The following is a 15341-nucleotide window of genomic DNA, read 5'->3' on the forward strand; positions in this document are numbered from 1 at the left end:
TAAATACTTTTGCCATTTACCTTATCTATGTTTCATATTGAGATGGAATGCCTTTAAGAAATATCTCAAAATTAAAACTGAAATTCTATTTTAATCTGTATGTTCCATGTGACTTTTCTGGGCCCAGGCGATTCATGGTTTTTGTGCTTTATTTTTAGAGAAGAACTCTAAAGAATGGAACAACCACAGCTTGTTACTTTGGAACAATTCACACTGACTCATCGCTGCTTCTTGCGGAAATTACAGGTAAAGAGATGAAAGGATGATTTACCAGCATGTGAAGCAGACAGCTAGACCATGGCAGCAGTGATATACTTGTGAGCAGTCTTGGCTTTTAATTGCTAGAATTTGAGCATTGCATTTCTTGCCAGTAATTAGGTATTTGTGTATCACTGGCCCTTGAAGTCTTTCTGTTGTTTAAGTAATTGATTATTTACTTTTAGTTTTTGATTGCAGAATGATGTGAATGGGTCTGATTTTGTGTATTAATTTAGGGCTTTTTGGGAACAGGTTTGCTAATTCTAGAAATGGCAATAGTTTATTATAATAAACAGATAGGTCTTGGCTGTTAGCTTGACTTAGGGCTCTGTGCTAGATGCTGGGAACACAGTGAAACAGAAAATAGTCTCTACCCTCATGGAACCAGATAAGATTAACTTATTAATAAGTACACACATTGATTAATAACTTTAGTAACAGCTGTAGTGCTCTTATCAGATGCCTGGTATTGTGCAAAGAACTCTACATGGATTAAGGCAGCTCAGCTGCAAACAGCCTTCTGGGCAGTTATTCATGTCCTTGTGTTATAGATGGATAAACTGAAACTCAGAGAGGTTACATAACATGCCCAAGTCACACACTGAGTATGTAGGTCTGATACTAGATTTAGACTGATGATTCTAAAATTTGTGCCGAGTATAGTGCCTAGCATATAGCAGGTGCTCAGTACTATTGACTGATACCATTGACTGATGTGTGGACTCTACTGCTTGCTGGCCAAAGTAGTTGATGCCAAGGCCCTCAAGAGTGACACTGAAAGTAAACATGGCCAATTTTGGAGGATACAGAACAAATCCAGAATTGGATCATATGAGAGGACTTCATTGAAGGGACCTTTAAATTGGGCTTTGAATGGAAGATAAAATGAGAAGAGAGGAAAATGCATTTCAGACAGGAGAAATGACCTGGGGGTAGGCATATGGGGACAGGAATGTACATAGTGGGTACAGGAAACAGGGAACAGAGTAGTTGAACTAAAGGGAAGGATTCATTGCATGCTGGGATGGGAGAGGTTGGGCAGAGGGATAAGACTGTGGAGAGGGAGTTCCCGTCGTGGCGCAGTGGTTAACGAATCCGACTGGGAACCATGAGGTTGCGGGTTCGGTCCCTGCCCTTGCTCAGTGGGTTAACGATCCGGCGTTGCCGTGAGCTGTGGTGTAGGTTGCAGACGCGGCTCGGATCCCGCGTTGCTGTGGCTCTGGCGTAGGCCGGTGGCTACAGCTCCGATTCAACCCCTAGCCTGGGAACCTCCATATGCCGCGGGAGCGGCCCAAGAAATAGCAACAATAACGACAACAACAAAAAGACAAAAGACAAAAAAAAAAAAAAGACTGTGGAGAGACTCAAATACACATCAGAGACTCAAAAGAGGTTTTGAACCAGATGAGGTATATGTTGAAGGTGGTATTTTAAGGAAGAGTAATCTAATGACTGGGTATTAAAATGAATTACAGGGGAAAGAGAGAGGTAGAAAGACCTCCAAAAGACTCTTATGACGGAAGTGGAGACAATGTTAAAAAAAAATCAGCATTGCTTCATGTAGCATCAACTTTCTGTCTGAAATAGAATGCCTCTAGCACCTCTGATAAACATCAGGTTCTTCAGTGCTGAGAACTGCTCGTAGGACTAAGTAAAATTCCCTACAGATAATAATATTGGCACTGCTAAAGTTAAGAATAGCGACAGTGTCTTTTCTAAGCCCCATGTGCCAGATACCTTATATATTGTTATTATATATCTATAATTATTATATATTATATTGTAATTATAATAATATAGTAGAGGACACTGGGCATATATGGGTTTAGACCTTAAACGAATCATATTCTTCTGGGAGTAAGCAGGGGAGTCAGGTGCCAGTGGAAAAACCTCTACTACCTACAGACTTGATCAGGGTTTTGTTGTTGTTATTGTTCTTACATGATATGATGATCATTTACATCCTCTCTTAAGTTTTTATAATGATTTTAATTTCAAATGTTTTTTAAAAGGCTCAGGAGAGGTACAGTTTAGGAAAGACACATGACTTTGGCTTCTTTTTGTGTTTACCTCACAGATAAATTTGGGCAGCGGTCATTTGTGGGCAAGGTCTGCATGGATTTGAATGACACTGTTCCAGAGTACAAGGAAACCACTGAGGAGTCGGTTAAGGAAACAGAGAGGTATTTTTTCTTGGTTTTTCTTATGGACGGAGCTAGAGATGGAAAGATGAAACCTCTTTAAGTGAATGTGCACATATGTCACCATGTGGGTTTGCCTAATTTTATGAAATTGATCTGATCCTAAGCATGCATGTCCATACTATTTTTGTATATAGTTGCATATCAAATTATACTGTAAAGCCTCTGAGAACTTGGTATAGGAGTCCTAGAGCAAATCCCTTTATAAAATGAAGGATTTTTTAGAGTAACTCATTTACCTACTCTGACCTTTATTATAGATCTGGGCTTCTCCTGTGGATTAGACTTGTGTCAAGTGTGTATAGCCTGCTCATTAAATTACTTTTGGTTGTGGATCATACAATTGCCTGAGGTCATGAGCATTTATTTTGTTCTTTTTGTTTTATGTGGGGATATGCTACTGATCCTTTAGGTAGTTTTTCTACATTTCTTTAATGGCTTTTCCATGGTGCCTCGAGGATTTGACAAGGAGTTGTGTTGTATGACACTCAACATCCAAGCAATATAGAATAAAATTCTTTAGATTTACATTTTCCCAAAGACCAAATGTATCCTGATGCAAGTGTAAGAGGTCCAACTTTTCTCCATTCCCCAGGCCTCCTTCAACTGACGTATGTCTTCTGAAAAGTTTGGCTTAGGGGCTACTGTATGCCTACAGAGAGAAGGAAGCATGTACTTTCCTTTTAGCATTTGGACACATGCTCAACTTTTCTATCAATCTGTGTTTGTGGGAATAGTAAACCTTAATTTGCATTTTATTCTCCAACAAAGGGATACCAGAAGGCAGGAAGCCACCACCTCTGTTAGTTCCCATTTCACAACCATGTCTGGCCTGTTCTCTCTATCTACCTGTTTCCAACATCTGTGCCCAGTAGGACTTGGTAGGATTTGGAAATAAACAATGCTATTGTGTTAGCAAGTAGCTTCCACTTTAGGGAAACCAGGAATAGAAAGCCCTATGGCTTCTAAACACCTTCAGGTACACAGGACTCCATGACTCTAATATCCATGGAGCATAACATTTCAATATTCCGCCAGAGCTTAGGCTAATAGAATGGCTTGACTGTTGTGGGAATACTTGTGACTAGCCCAGCTGATGTTAGATGATAAAATTGCATTTCCCCGTGACTGTGCATTCCATCCCTCTGGCTGGAAATGAGAAAGCAGAGTAATTAGTACTTGTTAATCCTTAATTAGTAGTGGTGAAGCATGTGCAGCAATAGAAATGTTTGCATGGAAATTAGGGCATGTAAGGATCATATTTTTACCCTTTTAAAAATTTATTTGAAAAATGCCTAAATTTTCTAACTTCCCATTTGTTGCTTTATTTCAGATTTGTGTCAGAAATGCTCCAAAGGAACGTAAGTAAACTTGTTTTCTGCTCATTTTTGGATTGCCTTCATGTCAACTGTAGGATTCGTTATTGTTTGGTAGAGATTAATTAGTTTGTGTTCATTTGGCTTATACCATGCATGCAGAAGTATTTTCCTAGAACCTTAAATTGTTTTCATGGTGGACCCATCAACTCAGCTCAGGCATTTTTTACTTTCTCAGTGGTTTTCCCTCCCTCTCCTCTGGGACTTTCTAATTTCATAGGGATGGATCTGTGGGGAGATGGGAGAGGGCTTCCTGGATGGAGACAGATTGGTGGCAACTGGATGCTGTGGCACAGTTTACTGGCTACCTCATCACTGGCTCTGGCCTCTTGTACCCGCTGATCTGGTCTGAAACACAGGTGGTATTAAGCCTAATGCCCCAGCCACAGGCTGCCTTGGTCCATTTATATGCAGCATGTCAAGCCTGCAGGCACTTGGCCAGGCATCTACCACCCCCAGCCTTTGCAGGGCCCTGGTGTGGGTGAGCCTGTGGAGGCAGTGCTGTTTTCTGCCCCACCCCCAGGAGGCTGGTCTATGGCTCTAACGTGCAGTCTCTCAGTCTAATAAGCTAGACTCTTCCCTCATCATTTTTTAAGTTCTGATTGGAAGCCATAGGAAACCTCAGTATTTCTTTCAGTCTAGTCTTAGGAGACCTAGGTGCAGCTTTGTGGATCCTAATCCTCACCACCTCTCTATGAGACCTTCTCTACTGCTCAGCATCTCACTCAGGTGACATCAAAGCCATTCCTGCAGGGAGGCCAGGGCCAGACCACCCCACAGTGTAGGTAACAACCCCATTTTTAGTTTTCCTAGAACTCTCCTTTAAAACTTCTCTGCCTCCTAATTCTCTTCGTAAAAACCTTCATAAAATTCTAGTCCTTGTGTAAGCTTTCCTGTACCTTGCTTTTGGGATGGGATCTTCTTCCAGTGAACTTGGTACTACAGAATATCTTGTTCTGTGTCCTCATCCATGAGCCATTTCCATGAAACCCAGCCCTTACACCCACCTAGAATGGAGACTGACCCCAGAAATAAAGACAAAATCATCTTGTGGTATGAAATGCGTTTTGTGGTATACTGTACACTCAGATTCCATAGTTTCTTCACCAAGTGTTTTTTTCCTTTTCCCAGTATTCTAGAGTGCAGCCCATAGTAACACCACGTTTCCCCCTTTCCTGCTCTGAGACTTTGTTGGGTGAACTTGGAAACATTGCCAAGATCCATGATTTGCACATTCAGGTGGGCATTTTTCTCCTGTTTGTGCCTCTGTCCAGACTTGCAAGACTTCTCTGTTCTCTAAATCATGAAGGTAATCTTTTAATCTCCAGTTCTTCTACTGAGCTTGTGGGGGAGGTGGGTTTCCCTTCTTTTCTCTCTTAGTTCCTTTGGCTGGCAATTAATGTGATATAATGCAGATTAATGGAAGAAAATAAAATTTATTGCATGCAAACAGGGAATCCACATAAGTACAGGGAATTCCAAAGACAGCAAGGCAAGGTGTAGTATATAGATATTCTGGGCTAAGGAGAAGGAAGTAGGGGTTTGGGACTTCCAGAGAAAATAAGGTCATTGACTGGAAGATAAAAAGAGTTAATATTTGGTAAAAGAACATTTGCTGAATCATTTAAAGACAGTGGGATACAGAGAGGAGTTGGATCAAATGGGCTTTACTAGGTTCCTTCCTGTCTACCACACCTAATACTTTGCTATAATTATCTCTGGGACAGGCCTCCTCTCTTAAATTCTTTTGGTGGTAAGGAGGAAGTTCAAAGGTTCTTCCTGAGTCTTTTGAACCTTGTTTGGTTTTTAGGTCATAATCTGCATCCAGAGTGGCATACCTTGGGGAGTCCTGCCCTTAGTCCCATTTAAGATGTCAAGATAGGGCATTACAGAACTTAAGGTCCCTTAAGACATCACCTAAATCTAGTTCTTTAATTTTTTTGAGGTAAGAAACATGAAGGTGCTTTTACCCTCAGTCTCCGCTGATGTGGTACTGAGAGTTGAGGATATCTTAAGTAACCAAGCAAGATCAGTGACAAACTGGTTACCCGTTTCTCTGTAGGATACATTTGATGCATTTCTTTCTTGTTTTTTCTTCTTTTTTTCATTTTTTAAAGTTTCATTGAAGTATAGTTGATTTACAAGGTTGTGACAATTGCTGCTGTACAAAAAGTGATTCAGTCACATGTAGACACACAACCTTGCTTCTCTTTCATTTGATGCTTTCTCAGTGTTCTAGTCCATTTTTGGAGGAACCATCTATTATTTGAAAAAATAATAGAAAGGACCTAATTTCCACCTTACAAAAATGGATTTAAAAGCCCTTTGGGGAGTTCTTGTCGTGGCTCAGTGGTTAACGAATCCGACTAGGAACCACAAGGTTGCGGGTTCGATCCCTGGCCTTGCTCAGTGGGTTAAGGATCTGGCGTTGCCGTGAGCTGTGGTGTAGGTCACAGACGCGGCTCAGATCCCACATTGCTGGGTGGCTACAGCTCTGATTCGACCCCTAGCCTGGGAACCTCCATATGCCGTGGCAGTGGCCCAAGAAATAGCAAAAAGACAAAAAAAAAAAAAAAAAAAAAAAAAAAAAAGAAAGAAAGAAAAGAAAAGAAAGCCCTTTTGTTCCAAGTTTCTTAATTTAAAATCAGGGAACAAAAAAGTGTATCTTACTTTGTCATTAAAGTGGTTGCAATTTAGGAATAAAACACTTTCTGAAGCTTCCAGCTGGGTTAAAATTGGGAGTTGTGAGCTCCCCTTCCCCCACCCAAGCCTCACTACGTACTGCACTAAAATTTTCCTTCTTAAAAGCTGACTATCTTAAAACAAAGGGTAAGTTGGGGAAAGGGCAACACATCAATCCTTTATTGTTTTATAGGGTGAAGGATTTTTTTTTAAAGATTTGTAGAGTGAAGAAGGATTTTTTTTTAAGATTCATCTTGTTAGGGCTCTTTAAGAATTTTTAACTTTCTTTATTTTGGAGTCTGGGCAGGGTTTGATATTAGAATTTTTTTAATCTAATTCCACACAACTGTAGGGAAGGAAAAAGTTATCCTTGACTTTTTTAGGGTCCCTGGCTGGGCATGAAAAATAAACTGACAAAGATAGATTAACAAGAGAAAAGCATAAAAATTTATTTCATATACGTTTTACGTGACATGGGAATCTTCAAAGACACCAAGAAACAGACCTGAGTATTTTTCTAGGAGTGATGACAAGTGTGTGGTCCGGGAGGAACACGATAGGTAAAGGAGTGCAAGGTAAATGTCATGAATTGGGGGGAACTAGCAAGGTCTGTTTCTTCTTGGTTCCCTTTGTCTTCAGAGATGAAGATGCTCTTTTCCTCTAAGTTTAGGGCAGGCTCCTCTCATGTGAGAGTTTTTGACCCATTTCAGGGAACAAGGGTGGGGGCAAGATAAGAGTGACCTTCCTGCTTCTGCCATTTTCTCACACTCCTTCAGCTTAAAATATTTAGTATTCCAAGGTGCCATACTTTGGGTTAGTGTACCCTGAACCCTATTAAAACACAATAAAATCATATATGTATTTGCTGGGGTGTATATATGTGTATATGCGCATTTATTCAAATTTATCAAAATGGCCAGTGTCTACAGCTCTGATTTGCTCCCTAGCCTGTGACCCTCCATATGCCATGGGGGTGGCCCTAAAAAGCAAAAAAAAAAAAAAAAAAAAAAAAAAAGAAAAGAAAAAGATCATCTGGCTGTCCTTTCTTCTCTCCTGATGCCCATGCCATTTCTTCATGGTCAGGATGTCCTCAAGGCTGGGGATAGAGCTCTTCCTCTAGATGAAACATTCTGTTTTTAGTACAGTGTTATTTTTTTCTTTTATTTGGCTACGCATACTGTACCTCAAGAAGAAAGGGAAGTGGCACTGCTGTTCTTGGAAGTGGTAACTTGCTCCTGAGTTATTTCCCGTAATATATGCTCATCACCAGTTGGTATGAAATGATTTTTGTTTTAGGTGAGGGGTTGGGGTGGTGACTGACCCTTGTGATGTGTCTCAAAAGCCCCTTATGTCATCTCAGGTTTTGTGGTGCCCTGGAGAAAGGAGAGTGAGGGGGCCAGGACTTCTTTTGCTTGCATATGGATTCTTATGGGCTCTTTCTTGACAACTGCAGGACTGTTAATTTCAAACTGTTTCCTGCAGAAGCACTCATTCTGCAAGTTGAAATATGGGACAGAATGGGGACAGGGTCCCAGAGTACTAAACCTCTTTCACCCTGCATAGCAACTTGTTTATGCCTTCTACATATTGGATTTCTGTGAATTTTTATAATACATCTACAGCTTAAAGAATTTGGAGAATCACTCACCTTGCCCAGTCCTTTTGAGAGATGAGAAAACAGAGGCCCAAAGCAAAGAATTGATTTGCTGTAAGACACATAACTAGGGTCAGAACTTGGTCTAGTATATTTAGCTTTTTAATTAAACTTTCAGCTTTCTATGAATGAACCATGCTTTTAATGGCCAATGAACTCTTTTCTTAAATGCCCAACACCAGAAGAGGTGGTGACCATGAATAGCTAGGCTCTTGACTCTCTTTAAGGAGTACGTTTTATTTTTATTCTTACTATAGTTTGGAATTTGAAAAGACATTGTCAAAAGAGCATTACATGGATTTGGGTTAGAACATTACATGTTCATATAATTGCATATTGATAGTTTCTTTGTCATAAATGTTACATAATAAAAATTGTTTTAAAAATAAAACATATATACAGTCTTCATTTTTTCTCTATGTGGTCCCTTACATAGGCAAGTTGAAACCACCCATATCATTTTGGGGCAGGAAGTATAATTTCTAATGGTACTTTACATTAAAAAATTGAAAATATTATTTCTTTTCTTGTAGAGCCATATAAGTGAAAATCGTGATGAAGTTAAAGCTGTGAAAAACTTATACCCTGGTTATAAAAACTACACAGATGTGTATGATAAAAATAATCTCCTGACAAATAAGGTAAGTTGCATATCATAATATAATCCATATGAAACAAGGCATTTTTATCTGAATTTAAAAATCTCAGTCGTAATCTTCAGACTTCTGTAACACGCATGCATTTCCCAAGGTAAAGTACAGAGTGTGCATATGCAAGTGTTCACAGCATTAAAAATGGGCCTAAAGTTTCACCCCTAATGAATACATCATTAAATTTATTAGTAAATAAATCTCAAAGTTTCTTGGAGGGTGGAATGTCATTTGGTCCAGGGACATTTGGTTAGTATCCATTAGAATGTAAATATACATTCCTTTGAGTAAGCAGATGTAGTTCTGAAAATCCATTCTATAAGGAATATGAATAGGGATGTTAATTATACTTGAAAGTTAAAAATGGCTATCAGTGGGGGATTGTTTATAGAACATACACAATTAGAATTTTATCCAACATTCACAAAGAATGAGGTGTACAGACTTACAAGCAAGAATGTTTGTATGGTATTGTTTGGGGTGTGTGTGTATATGTGTGGGTGCATGCCCACATAGAAAACACTGTCTGGCAGACACATGCTGAATATTAACAGTCATCATTCCTGAGAGAGAAAGAGGACTTTTACTTCTCAACATTCTGAAATTGCTTTTTAAAGGAGTGAGTGTGTATTACTTTTATCATTAGACAATTTTAAGTTAATTAAAATTAATGTGAGTGAGGAAAGACCTCATTATAGCAATATACCCCCTCCCCTTGGGCTTCAGTGAAATGTGTGAACTGCATGGAAAGTTTTAACTATTACAGAAAATAAATTCTTATGGAAAACATGAACAGAAATCTGAATATGACTGATCTGAAAGGTTAATACTCTGCATAATCTTGTTTATGATACCATAACTTTCATCCTCCTTTACATATATTTCCATATGATTAATAAATTAACTTTCAATTTACATGTTAATTTTATTTGCACAGAGGTTGGGAAAGTTTTAATAATAATTTTGTTGTCACTGAGCTATGCTCCCCCCAAAAAGAAAGCTATTTAAATGCAGGTTTTTTACTGAGGGAAAAAGAATTTGACAAAAGACTTAATTAGGAAAAGCCACAGATATTACAGGACTAAAATTAAGAGAGATCTCACATGTGTGCAGTGCCTACCTTCTTGGATGAGTTTAACCAACTAAATTAATGCTTATGTGACATTATGTTTCCTAATTTTTATGAAAATGTAAATACAGGTGATAAAATAAATATTATTTGGTTATATCCATCAAGATCATTGGTGCCTATATTTAACTAGGGACAGAAATAAAAATTCTTTCTAAGATTACTCCCACAGCTTCCATGTCCTGAGAAAGGAAGGCTTACTTTTAGAAAATTCTAATTAGAATAGGAACAAGCATACCCCTACCAGTTGCTCACCATGTGGACTTAGAAATGAAATTAACTTGGTTATTTTCTCAAGTGAAGATCAAGGGATCAGAGTACCTTCCAACTGGGTGGATATCCTCTGCTGTAGACCACCTGGACCAACCCTTTTTTATAGATTAAAAAAAAAAAGAAAAAAGTAAGATCCATAAATGTGTGAGATTTCTGTAATCCAGTGTTTTTACAAGCCTTCTTTTTGAGGTATAACTTGGTCACAATAATTTTATACATACAGGTAACCATAAATATTCTTGTTTCAATGCTAACAGGAAAGTCACAACTTCTACCTGCAGCTGTAGTAGCTTGCTATGAGTAAAGCTAACTTAAGTTTTTTTAAGTGGTAGACTCCACAGGGGATGCTTTTCTCTCCAGACTGTGATGGCTCATGGCTGCTACCTTTCTGAAGAAGAACTGGATATATTCAGGGAACGAGGAGCATCTATCTCACATTGTCCCAATTCTAACTTATCGTAAGTAGGCAATTATTGTTTGGAAGATTATGAACATTTGGTTTGCAAATTAGCAGCCGGACATCTTTGTTTTCTCAGTCATTCCTCCAGTATCTCTCTTCTGTAATTATGTTCAACTGAGATGTGGTCTAGATAGAAGGATGCTTACCTGTGCTGTGCTGGAGAGACAGAGCACTTAAAAGAGGTGTTTTTTTGGTTTTTTTTTTGTTTTTTTTTTGGCAGCGTATGCATTTGGAGAACACTATATCTCTTAACATTTCTGAGTTTTCACAAAACAGAATAGGACATACAACAGAAAGCGTTCAAAACCAATAGCATTAAGAACTTAGAGCTAATGACCAAAAGAGTGTTTCAGACTTCCACGTGTTGCAGAGAAAGGGTACTTGACCTCCCATCACTTTGTGCTACATAAACTAGTAGAAGTGTGCAAATTACCAGAAATGGTGCATTGCTATTAGAAGCCAACACACTTTAGTAAATGCCATGCTGCTGTATCTGATGAGATACCTGTTCACATAGGAGGGACCTTGTTCTATTGTAATTCCCCAGAATGCAAAAGCTTTATTTATAACTGATTCTTAACCCTTTGAAAAATTATAGATGCATTAAGTGAATCAGATGCAAGTTGTGGCCTGTATCTTCAGAAAAAAAAGCCCATAGACCTAAAAATGTTTTAGCTAATTTCAGGGAATTTATAGATTCCATAATTGCCAATCCATGGGCGCTAAGGTAAGAATTCATGTTCCAGGATTAAGAACAGGAAGGATCTCTCATTTCTGGTGTTAGCTGACCCAGAACAGAGCTAGAGGCAGGCTGGGATGGATCATTCATATATTCATTCAATAAATTTATTAGGTTCTGATAGATTTTCATTTTTTGAGGATTACTTTGTATCCTCTCTTGTTTTGGGTTCTTGCAGAAGCAGAACATGACATGAGGATTTTTGTACAAGTAGTTTATTTGGGAGGTGATCTCAGGAAGCACCTTCAGTGGGTGAGACAGAGAAGGGAAGACAGTCAGTAAAGAGCACATCATCAAGCAAGTTACCTCCATGGGCTTCTGGAACTTAATCCTCTGGAAAACTCATGGAGCCAGTGTACAAAGCAGACCTTAAAGACACTCTGCCCAAAAGGATAGGGAAGCTGAGGTAGTTATGTCCAAACTTAGCAGTTATTGGTGGAGGGCTACTGAGTGGTGGTGAAGGGGCACGAAGTCTCTGAAACTTTAGACCCTCCCCTGGCAAGAACAGAGCAGGCTCTAGCTGAGTGTGAGAGCCTCCAGGCAAAGAGTAGGATGTGTTGGCAGAAGTCTAGGGATTTTACAAATGAAAAAATTCTATGTCAGTGGCAGTATGGAAAATGCACAAGAGCCAAGGAAGTATATTTCTGCAGTGTTATGAGAGGTTCTAGAGGCTTCTACTTTTTAGGAATCAAGTGGCCACATATGACAGTGAATCTGGCTTAGGTACAAATTAGTGACCAAAATTATGGTCTAGTGACCAAAAAGCAGAAGGATTTAACATCTTGTGGCTTAGTTATACAAACATCTAAATCAAAACATGACCCAGCTTTGCAAATTAAAGTTTGAAGTTAAATTTCTTTATGGATATGTTTTGGTTTTAATGGTCATCACTATTCTTTCTCAAACAACTTTGAGACTTATTGCATGTGCATTGTGGCTTTGAAAATGACAGTTATGTGCCTCTTCAAGCAGACTGCTTTGAACTTTGCATCTTCTCAGACTTCTAAGGATCACTTTAGTTTTTCTTTTTCTCTTTAGAAAGGCTGTTTATTGAGCTCAGGGCCATGAGGTCTGGAATTCAGTCTAGGAACCATCTCTCCTTGTTGCTGTCCTCAGAAGCAGCATTTGAACCGTCAGGCCCTGACTGATAGCTTACACACCCTTTTCCACTTGGGCCCCTCCTTCTTGGATCTTGCAAGTCACTACTCATTCAGAGCAAGGAATGATTCCAGAAAGAGAGGAAAGACAATGCTTTATAATTTCTATTTCCTAGCATAGAAGGATGAGTTAGTTAAAAAAATTAAAGACCTATATATCTTATAACACTATATTGTATAATTGAAATCTGCCAAGAAAGTAGAACTTGTATATTCTCACCAAACCATCCCCCGCCAAAAGTTAAACATGTGAGGTGAGCCATGTGTTAGTTAACTGTATGTAAATCATATTGTACACTTTAAATATCTTACAGTTTTGTCATTTATACCTCAGTAAAGCTGGAAAAATATTAAAAATTTGTAAGTCTTTTAAACTAATTGCAAGATTTAATTTCTTCATTTATTTTTCCTTCCAAATAATTCCCTATTCTTCCTTCTAGTTCTTGCTGCATTACATACTCCTGATATTAATATTTGCCCAAGGATCCAAACTCCCTCATGACCTTTTTTTTTTTCTTTTTTGGTCTTTTGTCTGGGATCAAACCCACATCCCCATGTATACTAGTCAAGTTCATTAACTGCTGAGCCATGACAGGAACTCCCTATGACCCTAGGATTCAGATGGTCTGATTTGACTGGTGTTCTGTGTGCTCGTATCAGCTTTAGAACTGAGACGATGGGAATCACGATTGTCACTGATACACCATCATTACTCTTAGTGTCCTTCTCTTGTTGGACCCATGTATGTCTCCTCATTCTGACTCTCTCCTCTCTCTGCAGGCTCAGCAGTGGCCTTCTCAATGTGCAAGAGGTCCTGAAACATGAAGTGAAGATAGGACTGGGTACAGGTTAGTAGTCTGCTGTTAAAAGCCCTAGCAAAGTGGTTGATGAAGTGCATACCTTTCCAGTGTGTCTAATTTTCAAGTATTGGTTTTATGATTTAAAAAGTTTAGTTTTATTTTCTGGTAGTCATATCTTGAGCTGATAAAATAGTGAGGTTGGAAACAGTAAGAAACTGTATACAAAGGGAAAAGTTTTGATGACAGTAACCTCTGGAAAGCCATTATCCATGTTTACTATTCAGACATGGGGCTATAAAGGATAAGTCCAAAAGTGTTTTAGAGATACTTTTTAAAAAGTCTTTTTTTTCCTTTGGTTTTATCCTTCTGGCTAAAGTTCAATGATTTGGATTTGTATGTTTTTAGCTTTCAATAACTGTATCACAAATGCTGTCTTGAAAGAAAATTATTTGATCTTGCCAAGAGTGAGCACAAATTCAGCCTATTCCAGCATGGAGAACTCTGAGATATGTTAAAAACTTGCTTTGCTTTTAAGTAGTTTTTAGCAAAATGAGATTCTAATTCCCACAGGCAGTCTGGTTTGCTAGGCTGAAGGACATTCTAGGTGGCTGATGAATTAGAGATGTCTCCTTTTTTTCACAGTATATTCAAATTGTTTTTCCTTAATGTGTACAGTGCTGCTCACTTTGGAAGTGTGAGTCAGGTGCAAATGTCTAGGCATCCCTGTGAACCTTCTTTCATCACTGTGTGTGAATAACTAAAAATTTTAAAAAATGGCTGTGGTGCACAAGGTCTTATTTTTCAATCTTGATGCATCTGTCTTCTTGATATGTAAGAGCACCAGGATGTTTGCATATTGACAATAATGGTATTCATCATTCTCTGTAATAACACAAGTCTCAGTTAATTTTCATAACAACCAGTATTGTTAAGACATACAATAATAAAAAATGATTTATTTATATTTATAAATGGGCTAGATTAGAAGTTTTCTTCAATTTTACATGAATCAAAGGAATTAAGATTTCTAAAATTTTGAATTTAAGCCTTAAATCACTGAGATTGTGTAATATTTGGATATAGTCACAAGTATTAAGGGAGGAAATTAGTTATTTTACCTTCACAGAAAAGCTTTAATGGATAAGAAAAAGTGGCCAGGGGTTTTGTTATGCACTATAGTCCCTTAATGGAAAATTTAGAAGACATGAAAAAATCAGATGTATTTCTTTCAAAATTTCTAGGATTTTGGTTTCCATGATGTAAATTTATCACATGACTTCCAGTTCTTGATTTTGGGTTTCATAGCTATGGTCTAAAATGATTAGATAAAGCTCTATCACATATTAGCTATAAGACCTGGAGCAACTTACTTTAATTTTCCAAGGCTTCATTTCCTAATACCTATAACAAGAACAACAACAATTGGAAAAAATGTATCTTACAAGATTGTTTTGAGGCCTAAATGAAAGAAAATGTGTATGAGGTGGTTAGCATGTACCTTTGACATGGCACTAGTCAATAAAGATTGTCTTAAAGTAGCCAGAGTAGACCATTTCTAGGTAGAGAGACAAGATGGCAAAGTAGAGGGACTTGCGTTCACTTCCTCTTATAAAAACACCAAAATTACAACTAACTGCTCAATAATCATCAAAAAAATTGACTGGAAACTACTGAAAAAGATATCCTACATGCAAAGACAAAGAAGAAGCCACAGTGAGAAGGGTAGGAGGGGCACTTATAGCTGCCTAGTGGGTAACCCATAGACCGGAAAATAACTATATGAAATAGGATCTCCAAAGCAGTTAGAGTTCTGAATTCCATGTCAGTTTCCCTAGCCCAGGGGTTATAGCATTGAGAGGTGGATTCTGCTGGAGTACTTGGTCTTGAAGGCAAATGGGGCTTGAGTCCACAGGACTGGGGAAAAAGAGACTCCACTCTTTTGAGGGTGCACACAGGGTTTTA

The 15341-nt window shown here is 38.3% G+C and overlaps 1 protein-coding gene across 1 annotated transcript in view; it reads left to right on the forward strand.

The window, feature by feature from the left end:
- The window catches only part of GDA (guanine deaminase), a 164447-nt gene that overhangs the window by 104791 nt on the left and 44315 nt on the right, over positions 1 to 15341 (forward strand). Inside the window, exons 4-10 of the mRNA XM_021064839.1 lie at positions 159 to 246; positions 2336 to 2441; positions 3793 to 3820; positions 4967 to 5074; positions 8705 to 8812; positions 10584 to 10681; positions 13360 to 13427. Of these exons, the coding sequence (XP_020920498.1) occupies positions 159 to 246; positions 2336 to 2441; positions 3793 to 3820; positions 4967 to 5074; positions 8705 to 8812; positions 10584 to 10681; positions 13360 to 13427 (604 nt within the window). The remainder of the gene's footprint in view (positions 1 to 158; positions 247 to 2335; positions 2442 to 3792; positions 3821 to 4966; positions 5075 to 8704; positions 8813 to 10583; positions 10682 to 13359; positions 13428 to 15341) is intronic.

The sequence above is a fragment of the Sus scrofa genome, chromosome 1, assembly GCF_000003025.6.
Source record: "Sus scrofa isolate TJ Tabasco breed Duroc chromosome 1, Sscrofa11.1, whole genome shotgun sequence".
Classification (NCBI taxonomy): domain Eukaryota; kingdom Metazoa; phylum Chordata; class Mammalia; order Artiodactyla; family Suidae; genus Sus; species Sus scrofa.